Genomic DNA, 22,826 nt, shown 5'->3' on the forward strand with positions numbered 1-22,826 from the left:
TTTTACCCTGAATAAAATATTTGAATATTGATGATGTATTTATTTATTTTTGATTGAGATTACAATTCAACATATTAAGTGACGGCGAAAATTCAAATGTAATAACCTGCATAATAGAAATTTTATTAAGTCTTAAAAGATGGTACATGGTGGAAATCTTTGTTTACTTGTAATTTTTTTGAGCGGGAGACCTGAATTTTATACAAAAGACTTTTTCCCTTCAACAAAATAACAAAGACTTTAAAAAAAAAGACTATAAAGGTCCCGCCAATTTGATATCAACTAAAATAGTAATAAACTGGCAACACTAAAAAATAATATACATAACTTTCATCGCCACTCTATCACACATGATCAACATTTTAAGAAATCACGACAGCCTATACAACATCTTCCTCTGCAATCTATGCTGCAGCTCCCCTCTACGTATCATGGCGTGTATGACCCTCTGTATGGCTCGCTCGGGGTACTTCTGTCGCAGGAAGTCCTGTATGATGGTCTGCTCAGACACCTGAGAGCCGACCGCGAACCGTCGTTTCAGCTGCTTCTCTATCCGGGATAGCATCTCGTGATCTTCCTCGGAGGTGAAGCCTTCCGCCCCTATGAACATTTTTGAATGTACAGTATTGTGCAATAAAGAAAATTAAAATTTATAGATCTATCGCAACTCTGCAGAAACAAGTCAAATCAAAACTTTTACCACTTACATGTAACCTTAGGACAATCAGTGGGGCTAAAGGGTTCTGGAATGACGACTATATACTGGTATGGAAGCTTAAAAGAGAATTCAGAGTGACGCTGTATGCACGCCAATTTATATATGGTTAGGTCTATGTCCAGCAGTTGAATGATAAATCAATTGGATATATATGCTATAATAATATGCATATGGATGAATATTTACCAGCCAAGCTGCCTGTCATAGCGGCATCGAGAGTTGACACCTGGAACAATCTTAAAGCCTCAGCCACGTGCGCCTCGTTGGCAAACGGCTGCAGTTGCATCTTGGCCAGCGACTCCGAGATGCGCACAATGGCTTCCAATTGTCTAAAAATTTATTTACATGAAATAAGTTCGTCACAATTCGAAATTAAGCCTGCGAAAGGATGTAGAGAGAATAAATAATGGGAAATTTTAATTTTAACGTGGTGAATTTAAAGCTACGGAACTAGTTGCCTGAGAGTACAGGTACATAGGTACCGATCATTACCTGACGGTGATGGGTATAGAGAGTCGTCGGTCGGCGTGTCGCTCGTGGCTGGCGGCGCCGCTGCGCATGAGCACGTATCTGGCTCGCAGCCTCTCGGCCGCGGCGGCGGACAGTCGGGGCCCGCAGCGAGCGCGACAGTATGCCGCGTACCGCCGCAGCAGGCTCAGGGGCAACTCGCCCACTGCCTCGTGGGACGTGTCGCCACCCATGTGGACTGAGATTATGTGCTTTGCTAGCGTCTGTAATTTTTTTTTATTAAGAATTATGTTTTGGAAACCCTTTTTTAACATTGCTTATCAAGCAGTATTTATACAAAACAATTAGCTATTAAATTGTTGACAAAATGGATCACCGAAAACGCTTTTCAATCGTATTAATAATCAATAAACATTTATAATTACTGAAGCTGGAGTTAAAAAGTGCAAAATGAAAAGATCATCAAACAATCAAATTTATGTAACGCGCATACTGAATAACTTATATATATCTAAATATATATGTATATGTACATTTAAACTGTCCAAATATACTTACAATATCTCTCGACTGGTCGTGTTCATCTTTGACGATGAAGATCATGTCGAACCTGGAGAGGATGGTGGGCATGAAATCGATGTTGTCGTCCGCCTTCGTGTCGTCCCAGCGGCCGAACACAGAGTTGGCAGCGGCCAGCACGGAGCAACGCGAGTTCAGGGTGGTGGTTATTCCGGCCTGAAAACAAAAATATATATGTTTTTATCTTCTGTGACAGTTATTATACTGGAAAATTGAGTATTTTTTAGCTATAGATTACAAATTTATCTTGTAAATTTTTTAATCACATGGTTACGGTAAATAGACGAATTTCATCAAATTTACCACAGTTAGTATAACTTACCTTGGCTATGGATATGGTCTGCTGCTCCATGGCCTCGTGTATGGCCACGCGGTCGTCCTCCCTCATCTTGTCGAACTCGTCGATGCAGACCACGCCGCCGTCCGCCAGTACCATCGCTCCGCCTTCCATTACGAAGTTACGCTGGAAATAGTATCAGATTGATATTAACTGTTTGTTCCACATTAACGTATTCTAAACAAATTTGGCACACATTTTTGATTGGAATGGTTCGTAAATAAGTTTGCACGTCGTTCTTTTGTGATAGGCACAACACTACTAAATAAGGTTTTACCAATAAACTTTAAGATATTTTTTGTTGAATCTACTTACGCTTCCGGGGTCACGTATAACCGAGGCGGTGAGACCGGCCGCGGAGGAACCTTTTCCTGACGTGTAGACTCCAATGGGAGCGACTTTCTCCACAAACTTTAGCAGTTGGGATTTAGCCGTACCAGGGTCTCCGAGGAGCAGGATGTTGATATCACCACGACGGGTCAAACCATCAGGGAGTCTTTTGCGAGAACCTAAACAAGATTGTGAGCTATATGTTAGTGATTGGTAATTATGAAGTAACTTTTTTCAATACTGCCTGAAATATCCGATGATAAATAGTTCTGTGATATTGAAAGTTTACTAAACTGAAAGCTCCATTACACCATTTTGTCGATATCAATTAACGTTCTTGCCGCAAAAGATAAAATAAAATTAGTGCAACCAAAACGGTATATTTTTTTCGTTCCTTGGATGTATTGTAGATTGATCGGGATTGCGTATTGACAAAATAACTTACCTCCAAACAACAAAGCGGCAATAGCCTTCTTCATATCAACAGCTCCGAAGACACTAGGCGCGATAGATCTGGCGATCCGCTCATATATATCTGGCGACGCTGCCAATCTTCTGAACTGTTCCTCTTCCTCGGCGGTGAAGGGGCGCAGGCCCCCTGTAATAGCTTCTTCGGCTGTAAGCCCCACGGCGCGAACATATGAGGATCTAACTCCTACTGAGCCTTTATCACGGCCTTCTCTCTGTGGAAAACCAAGTTATTTAAAACATTGATGCTTTTACCTCGACTTACGCCAGAGACTATTAATCTTATATTTTTATGACAACCCAGGTGTGCCTGTGTTCCCAGTGTCATCAAATAAGGTAATATGTGTTGTGTTATTAAAGGTGAAAGAAAGAACCAATTTTAACATAGCCTAATTTATTTTTCTTTTAGATCAAGTGTGTTTCTCATAATAGTATGTTTATATTATGATTGAGGGAGAAAATTAGTTTAACTAGAATTTCTAAGTCAACAGTAAATCATATGCAAAAGTAGACTTTGTGGTAATATTTAGTTGTTATTTTCCTATTTTTTGTTAAAGTTTCTTTACTTACCCCAATTTTTGCGATCTTCTTGATAGAGTAGATTCCTAGGACTGTGACCCTGGCCCCTGGAGCAACCTTTTCACAAAGTACTCTTTCACAGTATACTGTCAAGTGACGAGGCATTTCTCCTTGAGGGATACTCTCAGGAGTTTCTTGTAACTTCAGTACCTAGTAAAAAAAAAATATAACAAAATGTGAAATGAAGGGCTTATATTTAAAGTGACAAATCAGAAACATTTGTTCTTTATTTGAAGCTTTACTGAGTTTTAAAGTTAGTTGAGGTATTCTTTTAGTGCTAAAATATTAGCTGTAAGTTAACTTAGATATAACAATAAATTATTTCAAATTACCTGATAGTCAATGCATTTACACTTGTCTGGAATAATAAAATATGGGTCTAAAGGACATTTCGGGCGACCAGCTTGCTCCCTGTCAAAAAATTTCAATTATTTATTATGCCTTACAATATACTAAATACGGAATTAATTATTTTTAGCATTAATAATATGCATGTCTAAGTTATTTTAATATAGCACTATAAGCTATATTAAAATAACTTAGACTTTCTTGACAATTTAAAATTTCTTTTTGATAAAATAACACCTGTGAATTACTTACGTGTTACACTTTCTTGGCAAAATATATCCTTCTAGACCAGGCCGTACAGGTAAGTTAGGAATGACGTTACGGCAAGAGCGGCACTGTATTGAAATTTTGGTGGCTTTGGCCTTAATTCCAGAGGCAGATATTACTATACCAGGTATCTTCACAAGCCTGGACACAGTTTCAGACTAAAATGTAAGTAAAATTAAATCTAATTAATTTAGGACCAACAAAAGTGGATGTGAGATCCATTTCTCATATCAAAAACAATTTTTTTTATTTTTCCTATTTCAGATTTCCTGATAGCTCATAAATTTTGTACATGTTCTGAGAAGTGTTTGTGATGTGAACACAGACACCAAATCACCACTAATTCCATCATAGAAAAGTTACCATTAATACTTGTTAAATACAAATTATTTTATTTCAATTGCCATGTAGACTCACTGGAGAATCACTGCACAGTAGTCAACCAGTGATTGATAAAATACAAAATACAGTGATAAATATACTCAACAATAAAATTCAAACATAGTACTAACTTTTAATTCTCTCAAATTAGAGGCATGAGCATCAGAAGACAGTAGAACTTGTATATCCTCAACCTTTTCTTCTCCTTCGGGTCTCGGTGCTGTTAGTTCATCAGCCAACTGAAAATAAATAATTTTTATAATGCTCAATAATTTTCTAGCAATCTCTTGTGGTGACTTCAGTATAAAGGCATCATAATTGGTACTTTGAAACAGGTAAGATTCTAAAATTCATACAGCCACTTTTCAAATGTTCTGATGTGGGTGAATACAAACTGGAGGTTGACATGCTTCTGGTAATCTAACCACATGATGCTGTAATATTACACCTCATAATTATATTGAAATAGGTAAATAAATGCTTAAAAGATATTAATGTCTTACCTCTTTTGCAGCCTCCTCCAAAATGGGCAAATGCTCTGTAGGTTTCTTATAAAGTTTTTCAGCTAAAACTTCATCAAAGCTAGATAAATCTTCAACATTTATCTCTACCCAAAATTGTCCCAAATTATAATTACGTTTAAGGGCATCCCTAAAACAAAAATATTATCTTTTAAACTTAACAACTTGGCCTGTGAGTTTGTTCACAAACTTTGTCAATGGTTTTGTCTTCTCACTTTTTGATTCCAAAATAGAGCCGTATTATGTCTTCGTATATAGCCTTACTGATTATATTTAAATTAGATATAATACCTAGCCTAAACCCACAAGCTGACATAAAAAGTTTTAGGAAAAAGTAGCAAGAGTGCAGCGATAATGACAAGTACCAACATGGAACTGTGCACTTTATGGAGACGACTTCTTTTTATTTTTAATAAATAATTGATTTACTTGCAAGAAATTTTACCTGTATTTAAAATCAAAATTGTCAGTATGAAACTGTCGCATAAATTCTTTGAACTTTTTCTTCACCGCTTGGAGGTTAATCTGATCTTGACTTTCGTTTTCTTCTACTCCAAAGTTATCGGAAAAGAAGACACCAGGGTCATCAAATCCTTCCATTTTTAGTTCAATTTAGTAAATAGGGAGAAAGTAGAATACTTATTTTACAAAAACTGAAACAAACAACAGCACAGCACAACACAACGGAAACAAGTTTTAGCGCGAAAAAATGACAGCAACATATGTCAAAATTATATTTACATTTTTAATTTGTAATGAACTTGTGGCAAAAAACAAAAACAACATCATTACTACAAAATTATTTTTATTTTACCTACTTATAAATCAAAATGAAGAATATTTGAAACGAAGGATGAACATTTGATATCCCGTGGGTTTGGTTTTTATGAACAGTAGGTCATATTCATATATTCCCACAGTCGACTGTAGGTACGAATAAGCTTGAACGAAGTGAAGAGAAAAAATATGTCTTACAATGTATATTTTTAAATCTGTGCTTGCAATCTTTTTACGCTAGCTACACTTTAGCATAGACGCAAAGCATCAATAATGGTCTTGCATTGCATTATGATTCAGCATTAAGAAAAATAAATTGGCTCGAAATTCAAATAATATTGGATAAGGATTTTGTATGATGTAACTATAGCAACAAAAACAATATTCTTTTTTATGAAATACGAAATCATAGTTTATGGTGTAGGAATATTATGTAAATAATACATTGCACATATATCTAAAAAAACTATATCGATTTCTTTAAAAAAAAGGATAATGACTGGGTGAATAACAAATAACTACATTGTTACAAGATGGGCGATGTAAGTGTTTGTCTATCTTTCGTCTGCTTTGTCCGCGTGAAATGTACCCTTTGTTATTTTCTTTACTTCAAACTATACAACTACCTATGTATGAAAAATCTCATAGAAAACGGTTCATTAGTTTAACTTATAAAGAAGTCAGGAGACAAACAATTAGTTTGTTTGCATGTATGATATTAGTTGCGATACATACCTGTTAACATATTAGGTACTATTGATATATTTCATACTATTAACTAATTCTACAAAGGAATAACACGCAAAGCTTCGGGCAAGGGCGGCATTCTCTTCCGGGTCTTTGCTCTTGTGAGTGGGAATTATCAGGAATAAAAGTTGTTCATTTTTACTTCCAGATGGCTATCTTTGTGCAAAAGTTAATCAAACTCAGTCTCGTAGTATTTGAGTTTATTCATTACAAATCTTTTTATTTAGAGTAATCATGCCGATTGCATTCTTAGAACTTAAGGCTTATTACTATTGTTGTTTTTCTTACCAGAAAGAGGACGTGGATACTCGCCTCGAGTTTATCAGTGAATATTTACTTAAATCTCTTAAGCAGAAAATAGATAAATGGGCTAAGTTCATAACAGGCGATGAAAGAGTAAGTTCTTCGCATTTTATCGTAGTTGCATGGGTTTTAAGAATTAAGTTTTATACCTACTTTTACTTAACTCTACTATGTAATCCTTTTTTTGTTTCGGTTTTCTTCCATCCAAAGGTTGACTGGAAGGGATTGCTTTAGCATTAAGTCCGCCTTTGGTGCTGTTTTATATGTTTGACTCTTATGGTGCAATAAAGAGTTTATTTATTTTTTCACTTTTCAGCACATTCTGTTCCGATACTTTGACATGCCGAAATACGACATAATTGTGTTCCGCATGAACACTGCAGGACTCCTAACATGTGCGACCAATTTTCCTCCCATAAGTAGGGGGAAAATGGTGTACTTTCTAAGAAACATTGATGACAAAATTACCCAAGCGAATTTTCGAAAGTTAAGTATTAATTTAACTTTGATTTCATACTACTTTATAATAGCTATGGTATATGGTAAGTGTACAGAAAGTATAAGTTTAATTATGGAACAAACTGTCTTTCGCGCCATAAGTAAGTGAGAGAACATAATTGCTATTATACACAGAAGAGACTTAATAAACAAAGGCCTTTGCTTTTTGAGAAACAGATAATGACTAGAGGTATCTTCTTATGTATAAAAAACATTTGCGGTGATCGACCATTTTGGGCAAGCCAAGTATCCGCATACGATATTCGTACGTACGTAAGAAGGAAGCGATGGCAAGAAGTCGATTTCCACTAAAACGCGCCACATTTGATTCAATATAAGCTTCCCATCTAGGTATACTATCTAAATGGCGAATCAATCGCGCGCAAAGGTTATCATGATGAGTTTTGTCGTACAGTCAGTAACAATCGGCGAGATATCCGGCAACGTCCTGATGGACATCAGCGTGATGGCTGACGAGGTGATCGGGCCGCTGCTCTGTAATCCGGAGAACCAGAAGGGCTGGCCAAAGATCGTGCGCAACGACATGAAGAGACACATCAACGACTTGAGGAATCTTATGACACAGGTAAGGGCAAGAGTTTCTTTAGAAACCAAAAAAAAACAGCCAATATAAGACTTACAGAAAAGTAAAGCTAATTATCACCAAATACCACATAAATCGCATTCTAATTTTATTTTATGGAATTTGTAACCGCAGTAAGCTTAGATACCGTCTTAGACTAGTAATCCCAAAAGTGAAATCCGAGATATACAGTCAATTGACTAAGTTTTTAACTTTATTGCAATTTAGCTGAAAGGTGAGATGTCTAGTCAAATAATGCTGCCTATGCCAGCCGGGGTCGAGAACATCTACCACGCTGAATCGAGACTCAGAGAAAGGTAAGTTGATGACATTATGATTTGGTATCTTCCAATTAGCTAACAATAGTTAAACTTTATTTTGGTTTATCACTTGGTTTATTATTGAAAACTAGATCAAGCACTCCCCAAGTTCGGAGACTCACGGCTGCGAGTAGAATTGGCAACAAACGGGTAAAGTTGAGAGAGAGAGAGAGTGAGTTTATATACATTAAAGCATTAATAATTATTAATTATACTTAAATGTAGTATGCGATGCCATATTAATCTGAATTTCTTTGCAGTGATGGTGAAGACGTGGACTTATATTTGAAAACGAATATTGAAGGCGCTATCATCAAGTGGGCTCAACAAGTCCATGATTTATTGCAAGAAGATTCATACATAGGTACAAATTGTTCCTTATATAAAAAATTAAAAGGCATGTTCTTTTTATCAAATGTTAAAAAATATTTAATGAAAGTTTATGATAATGTACTACCTACTACTGAAGTCTGAAGTAGAAAAATGTTAGATTTTCAAAAAAATTAACCATTTCCTGTTCAATTCCCAATAGCATTCAAAAGAACGAAATTTCCGCTGCCCAGCGCAGACATAGAATTCTACGCGAACCGTCTGCGCAATTTGGAAGGCATTTACTCCCAACTCCGGGACCCTCGCGTGAAGCGAATGGCGCACTACCTAGAGGATACTAGAAGTGTCTATCTTAGCTGCTTCAAGTCTATGCTCACCAATGTTGTTGCCTGTAAGTTCTTGTTTAGTTTTCAGTAAATTTAAAAATATTTTTTTTTATAGTCATATAGTCTATATAGTCATGCCTGCTATTTAAAATAGGAAAGAAAAGACCTGAAATTCCCTGAAGCAGAATGCGAGTCAAATGAACTTATGATCATTTAAGCTTCTGTGCATGTTTCTATGAAAAATAAGACCAGGAAAAATAATTTGGGTCATAGAAGTTTCATGAATATTCTTAATTACCTATGTTAATGGCTCTTCTTTTCAATTTTGTGGTTCTCAAAATATCCTTATTTCCAGCCGTCGTAGAGTGTCGGGATATTTACGTGTACCAGAAGCCGCTGCTGACGCATTTTGAAAGTTACGAAGGCACAGACTTCTCGGACTCCAAGCCGATGATACGGCCTATGTTCCATTGCATCGGGCTGTTGTGGGGGAACTCCCGATATTACTGCAGTGTTGAAAAGCTGATACGTAAGTTACAGACACAGGATATGCCAAACTGTACTTAGATCTAAAGGAATGATGTAGCGTCGTCTTGCATAGCACGCAGTTTTCTGCGTAGTTTAATTGTTTAAAGAAAATGCTATGGTGAAACAACAACCATATTAGTCGCGAAATCGCATGCACCGGTATTAGGCATTTCTGTGTCATAAACTTCTTTGGCCACACAGTTAGTTAATAAGTAGTTTATATTGCTAATAAGAATGGACAATTATAATTTGTTTGACCGATATAACCTTTTTTTTTTGTTTAACGTGTGCCACAGACTACAAGCCTAACCACGAAAAGCTAAATGTTACCCTTATAAAAATATACGGTATCAGCCGAAGATTACAGCTTTGTGAGCTCTACATTTTATTACCGCGAATACAACACATTTATACTTCTTTTAAATATAAAATATCTTCCCACCAGCTCTTCTTCGCGAAGTATGCAACTTGGTGATCCAACAATGCACGAACTCTATCGACCCTGCTTCCATTTTCCAAGGAGAGCCAGATGAACAGCTCATCAAATTGAGGAAAGCTCTGAATATACTGAATCATTTTATGTAAGTTCGTTTAATTTTTTTGTAGGTGCACAGTCTGAATTATTGATTTCAACAATTTCAAATTAAATGAAGTGTCGAAATACTTGATCACTAAATTTACGTAGCCGGTTGCAAGAGAATACCTTTTTTTTCACTATTTGGCAACTAGTTTTGTATGAGATCAACCAATCTCTTTCCAATGAACATCGTAAAAGGCGACTAGATGAACTAGCTTTTGCTATGATCAATATATGGGTAAACTTTACCTGCTTAAGGTTGCGTAGGTCAGATGGTAGTCCTTCGAATAAACAACTGACTTACCCAATCTAGGATCATGATCAAACGGCGCATCCGGAGTTCCTCATCAGAGAAAAGAAAATATACATACATACACACATACGGTCACGTCTATATCCCTTGCGGGGTAGACAGAGCCAACAGTCCTGAAAAGACCGAATGGCCACGTTTAGCTATTTGGCTTTAAGATAGAATTGAGATTCAAACAGTGACAGGTTGCTAGCTCATTGCCTAAAGAAAAATCCCAAGTTTGTAAGCCTATCCCTTAGTCGCCTTTTACGACATTCATGGGAAAGAGATGGAGTGGTCCTATTCTTTTTTTCATTGGTGCCGGGAACCACACGGCAAAGAGAGAAGAAAATATGGTCGGGTTCAACACGGGTAGAATGATTATATAAAAATACAATAGAAATTAAAAATTGTTGGCAGAGAGACGTATGAAATGAATCGTGATAAAGTCCACACATTCTTCCCGGCCGGCGTCATGCCTGTGCGGTGGTCTTTCGACTTCGATCGCGTGTTCATGAGGTTCAATGTATACATGAAGCGATTGAAGATGATAGAAGAGATCCTTGAGGCCACCGTGGAGATATTGAAGTTGGAGAAAGTGGAATTCTGCGGTCTGAGAGGCAAGATCCTTAGCACCGAATGCATACAGGTATGTGTAGTTTTAATCATCGATGAAAAGCGGGTACGGAAAGGATTCGTATCCGTACTATCGACAATTATAATATTTAACTTATCATCGTCTTCAATAACTGTATCTCAAAGCGCCTTTTCTTTTGTAAAAAATTATTATATTTACAAATTTACAGTTTAGGAACATAATTTATTCTGTAAACTGTAAATTTTAACCACACGGCACTATGTAGTGCCGTGTGGTTTCCGGCACCATTAGAAAAGAAAAAATAGGACCATTCCATCTCTTTCCCCATGGATGTCGTAGACTAAGGGATATGCTTATAAACTTGGGATTCTTCTTTTAGGCGACAGACTAGCAACCTGTCACTATTTGAATCTCAATTCTATCATTAAGCCAAACAGCTAAACGTGGCCTATCAGTCTTTTTAAGACTGTTGGCTCTGTCTACCCCGCAAGGGATATGAACGTGATTATATGTATGTATGTATTTATTCTACATTCATGGTGCCATCAACATCTAGGTTTTAGACGAGTACACGTTGATCTACCAAAACCTTGGCAACATCACATACGACCCGGCTGATCCCGAAGATAACAAATTTCTCCCGGACCACGCCCAGCACATGAAAGTGTTGGAGGACGTTGACAGACGACTGGCGTCCTTGTTCTCTCAGGGATTGGACGAGTGCCATAATCTAGAGCACTTCTTTAAGGTAGGTCTGGGATTTCTATGTAATTTGCTTTACTCATATTCATAGTTACTTCGTCCGTTGATAGGGTGGGTAACCACTAAAAACCAAAACATTTTTCAAATAATATCAAGGTGTTTTTTCTAAGATTGATTATACCGAAGGAAGAAAGCCAACTATTTGTAAAAAGCACATTTACTAGTTGGGAAAATAGCCCGTTTGTGTCAGTTGAACGTTCGGCAATGAAGACCGATTGTATCGGAGATTTTTACTAGTAAAAAGACACCTATTATTTTTTAAAAGCTACGAACTTTATTGCTAATCAAAGTCCAAATTTGAGGATCATCATTATACTGTTTTTTGCTTGGTTTCAGTACTACACTATTAGGAGACGTATTTTTAGTGTGTTAATTTTTGTACCCTTTCAGTTCTTCCAAATAATTGGTGATTTGTTCCACCGCCCCATCATCAAGAAAGAATTGAAACCGAAATTATCGAAATTGCTGGACTTCATGCATCACAATATTGACAATGTGAAGGAGATATTTGATGAAGAAATAGCGGTAATTTTCGATTAATTAATGTACCAAAGATTAATCTGATTTTATCCGATTCATCATGAAGGGACCTAAAAATGGCTTTATTTACAGAAATTGACAAAAGGCCCGGAGAGGCCAATGGTGGACCCGTACCTGTCTCCGGTCGCGGGGATGATCTGGTGGATCTATAAGTTGAGAAGGAGGCTGGTAATGCCGATGGAAGATTTCATAATATTTGAAGACCCGTACGTATACTTCTTAGAGAGTCTAAGCTAGCTAATGCTAGAATGTAAATTACCGCTTGTTATTTTAGTACGCAAAGTAATCTTCTAGAAAATACACAGGTAAACCGTAAGGATCGGAGATATCTACTTATTTGTGAGAATGTAACCGGGACTCAGGCCAGGAGGAGGAAGAAGAAAAAATGCCAATCGTTTCCACCTGTTGTAGATTTTACGCGCAAAAAGTTTAAATAAATTGCTTATCTCTTATCCAAATTATCTTTTCATACCCGAAAGTTTAAAAAGTAAAACTCTTAAAACTGTTAAAAAAAACTGTCTAATTAGAACCAAGAACGTTCCATTCACAGGATTATAGAGTCCGAATACGCGTTGTACATGAAGCAGAAACACAACGAGATGATCGGCTACCTCAACGTGTTGGAGGACAGGCAGTTCAAGCAGTGGTGCGCCACCGTGCCCGGCATCTGCAAGGTGCACTTGGCCAAGAACCTCATCTATAGGGACCCGCCGTTCGTCAGGAATAATTTCAGTCCTGAGGTAGAGTATGAATATAAATTTTTAAAATGTATAATTACTAAGTCTATCTTCATCTTAGTTGCTGATGGAATCCATTGCAGTACTACACTGCGTCTAAGGTTTTTAAGGTAGCATCACGCATGTAGTGTCAGATACACTACGTAATGAAGATTGGTATTAGAATAATATTAAGTTAGGTAGGTAACTAAAAATTATAGGAAACAAAATCCCAAGACCCTCTAGAAAGATCGGGTTACTTTGTTAATCATTCTATTTATGTAATGGTTGATTTTACTTCATGGTTTTAAGACATGATTGTAAATTTGCTGTTATTAATTGTGGTGCAATAAAGAGTTATTGTATTGTGCTACACCATGCACTTGTCCATTGTCTACTATCCATTGACGTATGAAACTAATTCATGGATACTTCATTTTTGTAGTTGGTGATGTTGCTACGTGAGATTCGCTACATGAAATATTTGGATAAGCAAGGAATACCACCTGATGGACTCGAATTGTACGCTCGGAATGAAAAGCTACAGGTATATTTACACTAATTCACGTACCACATGTTTTGTAGCTGATTAAACTATTTTAATATCTAGAAAGTTTCTGCAAGAGAAATATACTTGGAATTTAGATGGATCTAATGAAAATAATTTAAGTATTATTTTCTATCTTATTTATATTAACGCGTACGTTCAAACGTTTTTAATGTCGATGTTTCTGCATCAACTGTGGTCGCAAGATGACGGGTCTTCATAGTATTTCATTAGCTCGGTAATTTTTTCGAAATCTTCATAGTCTCATAACCTATTTTCATATTGGCAGTACGACATGAACCGCTTAAACCGGGCCATAGCGTGGTACAACGCGATCCGCGAGGGCAGCCACGAGACCGAGGTGGCGCTCATAGAGAAGGAGATTTCTGCTATCGACCAGCTGCTGGGCCGCGGCGTGGAGGAGCTCACCTGGAATGACGACTGTGAGTGATGATGACACAGATGATATTTGCGTATGCGTTGATGTCTTTTACATTGTACTACTTATAATAGACATCAACGCGCTCTACTTTAAATCAATTTTGTTTAAGTAAAATATTCCCGTTACTTAAGACATTTTTTAACGAGTGCAATCTTCACCTTGTGTGCCATTGTAAGCGAGTGTAACTTTCATCTTGTGTACTGTATTTCTTATCTAACTCTTCAGCCTCTAGTTCGGCCAAATTAGCTTTTTTATATTACAGTCACAGAATGGATGGCAGAGGTGTACACCGCCATCAACACGCTACAAGAGCGAGTCCTGACCGCGCAGAACAACGTGAAGCGAGGCCTCACCAACATCGCCGCCTGGGGCAACGTCCCGCTGCACAACCGCAAGTTCAACCCCGACAAGCACGAGCTGCTGGACGTCGTCGGCAGATTCCCCAGATTCGTCAGGAGGTATTTCTACATAGTGATAGGAACATTCTACACATAGATTAATGTCAAGCGAAGCTAGAACGAAAGAGAAAGAGATATAGATATAGAAAGGCTAAGAGCGAGATCCATCATAAGCCCAGAGCAAAGTGAAGCGTGCTACCTACAAGTTGATCTAATCTTACAGACGTAAAAATTAATACTACTTAAGTCTTTCGATTAGTTATTATAGTATTATTAGTATGAGTTAAATGTAAAATTTTCCTATATATATCTTTGCAGACGGGACAAAATCATAGCAAGTCATGAAGAATTCGAACAGATCTTGAAGGATAACTACAGACTGTTCTTTAATATTCAGGAGGAGGAAGAGGTATGTATCACTTAACAAAGCGAGAATTAATCGATAATTATTAAATGCATGAGACACAAAAAAGAGGATACTTTTTAAGATGATACTTTACTTAAAAATCAAACGATCACATGTTTGAAAACTATCACAATATATTTGAAAAGACCTATTAATTCGAGCTTACTGTAAACATTTTAACTATGAAAATTGTTGTTAATTATGTAACAATAGTTCAAGAGATTCGCGAAATAAATATATTTTTATTTAGTCTGATGACGAAGACGAAGAATTAGAAGAAGTGGATGAGGCTACTCTTGACGATGAAGAAAAAGCTGCGCGGGCTCTCAAGTTACAACAATTGGCTGAGCGTCGCGAAGAGAAGATGATAGCGCGGGAAATCAGGCGGCAGGAGAAAGAAGAAGCAGATAGAATCAAGTTTGAGAGGAGAGAAGCGCGTCGGCTGAAGAGAGAAGCTAAGGAGGAAGAGAAACGGGAACGAGATGCACGTAGGGCAGAAGGTAGATATTTCAATGAAAAGATTGGTATACACCGATTTCAGATTAAAATTATTTGAGCTTCGAGTTTCTTCATTGTTATTGGCAAAAGTTTTAATATGAGTACAAAAACACTAACATTTAAAGTTATACCATGACTTACCTTGGCAAGATAAATACTTAGTTACTTATTAAAATTTATGATCTCGCATTCACACTTTGATTAAGTTCACTATAATAATTGACTTTAAATATGTAAACATATGTAGAAGACATATTACTTTAAACTACAGGAGAAGAAGTAGATTCTCCAGCAGAAGAGGAAGAAGTAATTGATGACCCTGATGAGCTTGCTGATATCGAAGAAGAGAAGAGAGAGATGGAAGAAGAGGCTTTCAGAAGTGCTCGCTGGCCTGCTTATGTTGAATATGTCGATTCTCTGGTTAGTTTAGTTTCAAAAACAGTTAGTAGTCAATATGAAAAAGTGTGAGAGATCCCCATTTGACAGAAAAAGCAGATGCTTGGTATTTTTACCTATGCTATGTCTAATCTATATGAAAAAAGTGTAGCGGGAGTGATGTCTCGATCTCAACCGCCACTAAAGGGATGTTGTTGTTTCTATTATGCCTGGGAAACCGGAGCTCTAGTCTGCGCGATTTACACTCTAATTTTTGGTGCTATTGGCTGAGCGCATCTAATTCTTTCTCTTTGATTGCTGCCTGCCTGATGGAGTGTAATATTAGATCTATCGCCATTAGCACATTGTAATATCTTCCATATTATGTTAATTATGAAAATTGTACTGCAGGTATCTAAAGAAATTATGAAAGCAATTCAGACAAGTCTTAACCTGTTTGAGGTACAGACGAACTTGGAAAAAGGTCCTAGAATTGCATTTATGAACATCATCGTTGAACTGAAGGATCCAGGTAAGAAAAACTCTGAACCTACACAAATAAATGTAAGGTCCCATTACAATTTATGTCTTAGACATAATTTTATTAATCTTGAAATATTGAATTTAAACTTGTAATAACTTTAATTTTTACTTGTAAATTTATAATAAATGTTACAAAAACTAAATGTAACATGTTGTTTTAGACATATATTTTTCACCTTCTTTGGAATTGAACGACGAAGACGGTCTCTACGACACGATGCGGGAAATGATGAAAGATATGTTCCTTCAGGCTACGCTGTTTCCAAGGATTGATCCGATAGTTCCTATCGCATCTTACGAAGGTATGATAATACAGTTGAAAAGTATTTTACTAAAAACTGACACAAACGATATTCCTTTACTTTATACAAAGCATTTTGGTCTCTGCACCCTCGGCTCATATGATCGTGATGATCATGAAAGATCAATGAACCACCTCCTTTAATTTGTTGACAACCAAGCAGTATAGCGTTGTTATTACAAATAAAATAATGTGTAATGTTGAAAATTTATACAGTGTACGTTAATCTATTTTATCTAACCTAATTTCCAAAGTTAATACGATACAAAACTTATTTTGTTGCAGACGATATTGCCAAAGAAGAAGCTATGATTGACCTTTTCCATGAAATATCTAAAAGAGTCGAGAACAGTATTAATGACGTCGTACAATATGCCTCGGTAAAATTGTTTTATAAAATGATGAATTAACATTAATATTACCTACAGCTGTATAAAATATTATAGAGTAGTCAACCATTTATTTAATGTACATGTCATAATTCGAACCGTGTCATCGTTATGTTTACAGAAATATGAAAAGTATGCTCCTCTGTGGTCGGAAGACCGACAAGAGATCTTGGCTGGTTTTTTAAAGTACGGTAGAGTTATTCCACCAGAGGAGTTCGACAAGTACAAATACGAGAATGGTTGTGAGCCACCGGAAGCTAAACCCAAACTGGAAGAATATCAGAAAGAGGTAAGTGATTTGAAACACAACTCATAAATTGTCTCAGCTGATCATAATAATGCCGACAATGGACGAGATTAATAACGTGTTCTTTAAAATTTAGATTTTGGTAGCAAGCTCAATTTTATTATTTATACTTCTTGAGTTAGCACAAAAAAGATTGGATATAGCTAGCTTTGATTTTAAAAAATATTTGATATCAGATCGACAAATACAACGCATTGTACGATGAAGTGGCGGCGCTACCCGGTAACTATTTATGCAATGGCTGGCTCAACATGGACTTGAAAAGATTGAATCAGGCTATCCTGAATATTGTCTGCAAGTGGAGCAATCTCTATAAGGAGAACTTGAAGAACTTCGTGCATAAGAGGTGAGTAGATGGGCAAACGTTATTTTTATTACTTATCGTCATGAATTTCGTATTTGTTTTGATTCAATATCGAAAATTGAAATGTTTATTATTGAAAATAAATATTTTGGATTGATCAATTTTTTTCTAGTTTGGATGACTTGGAGGAATTCATAATTTATGCCACTAAGGAGTTAAATGTGGAACTAGGCGAAGATGACTACGAAGGCTTATTACAAGTAATGCGTGTTCTTAACGAGGTCCGAGCTAAGATGGATGCTGGCACGGATCAAATGTTCGAGCCTTTGAGGGATATCATGTACGTGCTCAAAGATTATGGAGTCGATTTCCCTGAAGAGACCTACGAACAGGTGAGCTTTCTTATAAACTACACAATTTCATAGCAAAGAGTTAAATTAGGCTTTAAAAACTTTCAAACCAAATATAAAAAAGTAAGCATATATTCTTTACATCAATTGGTTTTTGTTTTGTAATAAATTGTCATAAGTGTAAGAATGTTACAATTTCGTCTCTTTTATTATTAATTTATAGAAAATTTTATTTTTTTATGCTTCTATTGGAAAAAGCAGGATGCAACAAAGCATCAGTATTCGGTACACACTTTGGTAAGATTGTATCAATTATTCTGAAATTCGGCCTGATTTATCACCAGCTAATTTGTAGCCTCAACCTTATTTTGTCCAAAAATAATCTCGACCACTTAACTGTTACATAAATTGTAAAAAAGATATACTTATTTGTTTTATAAGGACTGTTCATAATAATATACTTTATTCTTACTCTCAGTTGGACATGCTACCAGAGAAATGGCGAAACCTGATCAAGTTGGCCACAGTGATGAAGAACAATGTAGCACCATTACAAGCAGCGCAAGCCGCTCTCATTGCCAAGAGAGTGGCTTTGATCTCCTTGAGGTTGACCATGTACCGGGAGCAGTTCAAGCTCAAAGAGGTAAGACATTAAAAGTACTGAAACCTGATCAAATTGGCGACAGTGATGAAGAATAATATATGCAGGGGTCAGGTTATGCTCATAATGCAAATAAGGGAACCATTTGAAGTCTAAGAAGTTCTTTATCGTCAAGTGGGTTATATTGATAAAGAAGATAGGTAGTAATCAATACTTTTAACTTTCTAGGTGTTTCTGGAAAGTTGCAAAGAACCATACAAGCATATCGATAAAATTCACCAAGAGTTATTGGGCTTTGAAGACATAGTGGATACTTTAAAGAAGTCTTGTGGCCTATTTGACATACAGCCCCCAGATGAGAAGAATCTTAAGCAATGCCGTAGAGAACTTAAGCTTGTTAAAGTAAGAAATTTTAACGTTCATAAGTATATTATTTACTACTGTTTTCCTTTTCTTCTTCGAAATGCTTTCATAACTCTTCGAACAATATTTTTGCAGCAACTTTGGGATTACTACTATTTGGTGATGGGAACTATAGAATTCTGGAAGAAATCGCCGTGGAAGAAGATTGATGCTGACGGTATGGACCAGGAGTGCAAACGATTCACGAAGGACCTCAGGCAACTGGACAAAGAGATGCGAACTTGGTGAGATCAAATGTTATTTATTAAAATACAAATTATGTACATATATTAAAAAACGTGATTTCTTAGATTTTTTAGGTGTGATGAACTTTTTGCTGTCGTGTAAGTTAGTTAAATAATTTGTACAAATTTCGTTATTATACTTTTTAGGGAACCGTATATAGCTATTGAAGGAACAATAAAGAATTTAATGACATCTTTGCGAGCTGTCACAGATTTGCAGAATCCAGCCATAAAAGACAGACACTGGGTCGAGTTGATGATGGCTACTAAGGTTTCATTTACTATCGTTACCTTTTATTACATATCTTATCAGTTAGAATTGTCTAGATTTCTTATTCATGTTGTTTTTGTCTCATTTAGCAAGCAGTTCATTCACAAATCATGTCCATCAGTAGAGAGCACGTTTTTCCTACACCATCTTTACCAAAAAAGAAAAATATAATCTCTCTGCAAGAGATACTAGACGAATTTAAATTATTAGAAGATTTGGCGGCTTCTATGGATTTTTCTGGTAATCAAGAAGAGTCGGCGCAATCGGAATATAATCAATATCAACAATTGCATGATTTTCGAAGACCTAAGCTGCAAGAATGTCAGACCATTGGGAATAAATTCCGGAACATTCGTAGATCATACTCGTTGCAAGAATTGAAGGAGAACGGATTGCAGCTGAAAAGATCAAATGATGAAATACCGCAGAAAAAATCTTTTGATCACTCAATACTTCTATCAGAATTCATACTGTAGATAGTTGTAAATATTTAAGCGTATTCATAGTTGTACATAAATAATATTAATTAATATATTTTAAACGGTACGTATGTATACTATGACCAACCTAAGAATTAATAATTATGAACGAAAAATAAAAATTGCTGAATTATATTATTTTAGGTAAAATTCCACATAGATGATGACACCACTCTCGCCGATTTGCTTGCCTTGAATCTGCACAAATATGAAGAAGAAGTTAAGACTATTGTTGATAAATCTGTGAAAGAAGCAGCCATGGAGAAAACTCTTAAGTAAGTATCACTATCGTATGAAAAGAAAAATTATAATTTAATTTTGATTGAACATGATATGAATTGCACCTTTGTTAGTTTTCGACTCGTTGTTAAGAGGCCAATTTTTATAATATCTTATATTTTAAAGGGAATTGGAAGCCACCTGGGCCATAATGGAGTTTGATTACACGGCCCACGATAGAACTGGCATTAAACTACCAAAAGCCAGTGAGGAACTGGTAGAAGTACTAGAAGATAATCAGGTAATGTAAAAAAAAATGTTTTAAGTAAGCAACTACGCTTTATTTTATAGGGACCTAATTAATGACTGTAGTAACGTAAGAAAACTATACTACCTGACCCGTAACATCACAATCAAGTGTATCTAATCTTTCTAAAATGACGCATGTGAATTATTTTAATTGATTCTGTTTTCAGAACCAAGTTCAAAATATGATGTCTTCCAAGTTTATTGGATTCTACGAGACAGAAGTAACAGAGTGGCAAAAGAAACTGGGTATGGCGGACGCAGTTATTGCGATTTGGTTTGAGGTGCAGCGAAAATGGCAATATTTGGAAAGCATCTTCGTTGGTTCCGACGACATACGTGCACAGTTACCTGAGGATTCGAAAAGATTTGACAATATTGATAAGACATTCAAGGTAAAACTTTCAAGTTCCAATGCTTACAGCGTTTTTTAAGATGTTAAGTTTTGCTCTATCTTTAGCAAATATTGCGGAAGTGGAACTGTTGTGAACCTGTCTGTTGATACAAGTTATATACACACACTATCGACACCTAAATATTTCCAGCAAAAGAATTGTCCCATATTTTCTTGTTTGCAAATCTAAAAATCGTCAGAACTGATATCTAAACAACTTAGATATTAATAATTAGTGTTGTGTTGTGATAACCTGCATCAATTATTTTTCCCAGGAATTATTGAAAGACATTGGGAATACTCCAAATGTAGTGCAAGCAACCAACAAACCAGGGCTGCTAGAAAAACTGGAGGAGTTAATGAAGGCACTCAACTTATGCGAGAAGGCCCTCAATGATTATCTGGAGACCAAGCGATTGGCATACCCTCGCTTTTATTTCGTGTCTTCAGCGGATTTGCTCGGTAATTGAAAGCTTAGAATTTTTATAACTAAAGATGATTTTACCTGTTTAAGAAAAGCTTTAAGTAGCCCGGCATCCGCTTTCGTAGAAAGCATATATAGATGATCGGTTTCCTGTTTGTCACCGCCTTGGGAATTTTGGGGAATTTAAAAACGGGTGTTTGCTATAAGAATTTTCACAATTTTATATCAATTTTAACTATTGGTTTCCATTGAGTTTTCACCTCTCAACAGATATTTTGTCAAACGGCAACAACCCGCCAGCTGTCTGCCGTCACTTGACCAAGCTTTACGACAACTTGGCCAAGTTAGTATTCCCAAAGCCCGGCAGCAAACATGCTTTCGAAATGATCTCCAAAGAAAACGAGGAGCATGTGCCGTTCAAAGCGCCGTGTTGCGATTGTTCTGGAAAGGTAAAACTGGAATATTCTTAATTAATATAAAAGATGTGCATGAAACTCTGCTAATAAAGTAGCTTAAACACCATACAATACAACCGATGGCCGCAAAATTATTTGCTTGTAGGTATATTGGATTGGTTGATAGGATTCTAAGAGCTACTTCGGAATCCATTTGCAACAAATTTGTCCTTCGCTTATAGTAAAACCGTATAATTTTTGTACTCTAGGTAGAAATATGGCTGAATAGAGTCACAGACTGTATGAGGTACACATTGCGTGATATTTTCGAGCACAGTGTGAAATCTTATGAAGATAAGCCAAGAGATGAGTGGGTGTTTGACTGGCCTGCGCAGCCGGCCTTGGTCGGGACACAGATCTGGTGGACCACAGAGACGAACCAAGCCTTCGAAAAGCTTGAAGAAGGTATGTATAATAAAACATGTATTTTCTACGTTCGGTTTGTTAATTTCACTTGAATTGATTGAATTTGTGGTATAGTGGGTCTAACTGAATTGTATGTTTAGTAAAATAATGTTATATTTTTCTTTTCGTAAGTTATATTTATGACACCTCGTACTATATCTGAAAAATATTACTATTATTAAAAAGGTTACGAGAACGCATTGAAAGACTACCAGAAGAAGCAGATTGCGCAGCTGAATGCGCTTATTGTGCTACTGTTGGGTGACTTGACCGTTGGTGATCGTCAAAAGATCATGACAATTTGTACCATTGATGTACACTCCCGAGACGTGGTGGCCAAACTTATTGTTGCTAAGGTGGAGACTTCCAATGCATTCCAATGGCAGAGTCAGTTGAGGTTTGTCCCAGCATGCTCTTTAGAAAACACATTATGCGTGTATTATAAAATTTTCAGGATCTATTTCTCCAAAAAAAAAAAACTAACGGATCCTGTAAAGTATCACAGCCGTCTTCCGTCCGTTCCGTATTTTATATTTTAGTAATGGAAATATATACAGATCTGTTGTATGCACGAGTCGAGCTCTTATTTTATAGTCTATGCTTTTATTCATTCAGAATTTGACCCCAAAGATTATTAGTTCTTTTAGTCTCAATTTTTTTTGGACAGGCATCGATGGGACATGAACCTAAATAACTGCTACGCTAATATTTGCGATGCCCAGTTTCTATATGACTACGAGTACTTGGGCAATACTCCTCGCCTTGTGATTACGCCTTTGACTGATCGCTGTTACATTACTTTAACACAGGTTTGTATTCTACTTTTCTTTGTTATATTTATTACTTTTCATATAAAACGGCCCATCAGTTGTAAG

At 36.4% G+C, this 22,826-nt stretch overlaps 2 protein-coding genes across 2 annotated transcripts in view; one reads left to right on the plus strand and one right to left on the minus strand.

Annotated features, from left to right (window-relative positions):
- Positions 1–25: 25 nt before the first annotated feature.
- On the minus strand, positions 26–5,694 carry LOC106136213 (DNA replication licensing factor Mcm5). The gene is made up of 13 exons (XM_013336689.2): positions 5,442–5,694; positions 4,979–5,126; positions 4,607–4,714; positions 4,080–4,252; positions 3,812–3,890; positions 3,471–3,629; positions 2,878–3,115; positions 2,418–2,611; positions 2,088–2,228; positions 1,745–1,921; positions 1,211–1,449; positions 905–1,047; positions 26–600 (listed from the first exon to the last, which is right to left on the minus strand). The coding sequence occupies exons 1-13, from the start codon at positions 5,594–5,596 to the stop codon at positions 371–373; spliced, it is 2,184 nt and encodes a 727-aa protein (XP_013192143.1). The 5' UTR covers positions 5,597–5,694; the 3' UTR covers positions 26–370.
- Positions 5,695–6,180: 486 nt separating this feature from the next.
- LOC106136140 (dynein beta chain, ciliary) overlaps positions 6,181–22,826 on the plus strand; it is a 35,466-nt gene continuing 18,820 nt past the window's right edge. Inside the window, exons 1-38 of the mRNA XM_060949154.1 lie at positions 6,181–6,315; positions 6,812–6,916; positions 7,140–7,314; positions 7,741–7,907; positions 8,133–8,221; positions 8,485–8,588; positions 8,757–8,945; positions 9,236–9,409; positions 9,854–9,989; positions 10,695–10,923; positions 11,429–11,620; positions 12,025–12,159; positions 12,247–12,380; positions 12,725–12,914; positions 13,336–13,437; positions 13,727–13,880; positions 14,142–14,337; positions 14,596–14,686; positions 14,934–15,183; positions 15,453–15,601; positions 15,968–16,088; positions 16,261–16,401; positions 16,686–16,780; positions 16,911–17,078; positions 17,273–17,442; positions 17,573–17,792; positions 18,229–18,393; positions 18,580–18,753; positions 18,850–18,998; positions 19,146–19,269; positions 19,893–20,023; positions 20,154–20,268; positions 20,444–20,668; positions 20,943–21,129; positions 21,362–21,540; positions 21,756–21,951; positions 22,138–22,348; positions 22,619–22,760. Of these exons, the coding sequence (XP_060805137.1) occupies positions 6,307–6,315; positions 6,812–6,916; positions 7,140–7,314; positions 7,741–7,907; positions 8,133–8,221; positions 8,485–8,588; positions 8,757–8,945; positions 9,236–9,409; positions 9,854–9,989; positions 10,695–10,923; positions 11,429–11,620; positions 12,025–12,159; positions 12,247–12,380; positions 12,725–12,914; positions 13,336–13,437; positions 13,727–13,880; positions 14,142–14,337; positions 14,596–14,686; positions 14,934–15,183; positions 15,453–15,601; positions 15,968–16,088; positions 16,261–16,401; positions 16,686–16,780; positions 16,911–17,078; positions 17,273–17,442; positions 17,573–17,792; positions 18,229–18,393; positions 18,580–18,753; positions 18,850–18,998; positions 19,146–19,269; positions 19,893–20,023; positions 20,154–20,268; positions 20,444–20,668; positions 20,943–21,129; positions 21,362–21,540; positions 21,756–21,951; positions 22,138–22,348; positions 22,619–22,760 (5,883 nt within the window). The 5' untranslated portion in view covers positions 6,181–6,306. The remainder of the gene's footprint in view (positions 6,316–6,811; positions 6,917–7,139; positions 7,315–7,740; positions 7,908–8,132; positions 8,222–8,484; positions 8,589–8,756; positions 8,946–9,235; positions 9,410–9,853; positions 9,990–10,694; positions 10,924–11,428; positions 11,621–12,024; positions 12,160–12,246; positions 12,381–12,724; positions 12,915–13,335; positions 13,438–13,726; positions 13,881–14,141; positions 14,338–14,595; positions 14,687–14,933; positions 15,184–15,452; positions 15,602–15,967; positions 16,089–16,260; positions 16,402–16,685; positions 16,781–16,910; positions 17,079–17,272; positions 17,443–17,572; positions 17,793–18,228; positions 18,394–18,579; positions 18,754–18,849; positions 18,999–19,145; positions 19,270–19,892; positions 20,024–20,153; positions 20,269–20,443; positions 20,669–20,942; positions 21,130–21,361; positions 21,541–21,755; positions 21,952–22,137; positions 22,349–22,618; positions 22,761–22,826) is intronic.

Source organism: Amyelois transitella, chromosome 18 (assembly GCF_032362555.1).
Source record: "Amyelois transitella isolate CPQ chromosome 18, ilAmyTran1.1, whole genome shotgun sequence".
NCBI lineage: Eukaryota > Metazoa > Arthropoda > Insecta > Lepidoptera > Pyralidae > Amyelois > Amyelois transitella.

Bases quoted from the DNA above. Each gene is read 5' to 3' on its own strand.
- LOC106136213 (XM_013336689.2), bottom strand. From the start codon at position 5,596: ATGGAAGGATTTGATGACCCTGGTGTCTTCTTTTCCGATAACTTTGGA. The intron at 3,891-4,079 runs GTAAGTAATTCA...ATTTTTTGACAG, and splicing joins TTGCCAAGAAAGTGTAACAC to GGAGCAAGCTGGTCGCCCGA. The intron at 3,116-3,470 runs GTAAGTAAAGAA...GGTTTTCCACAG, and splicing joins AGAAGATCGCAAAAATTGGG to AGAGAAGGCCGTGATAAAGG.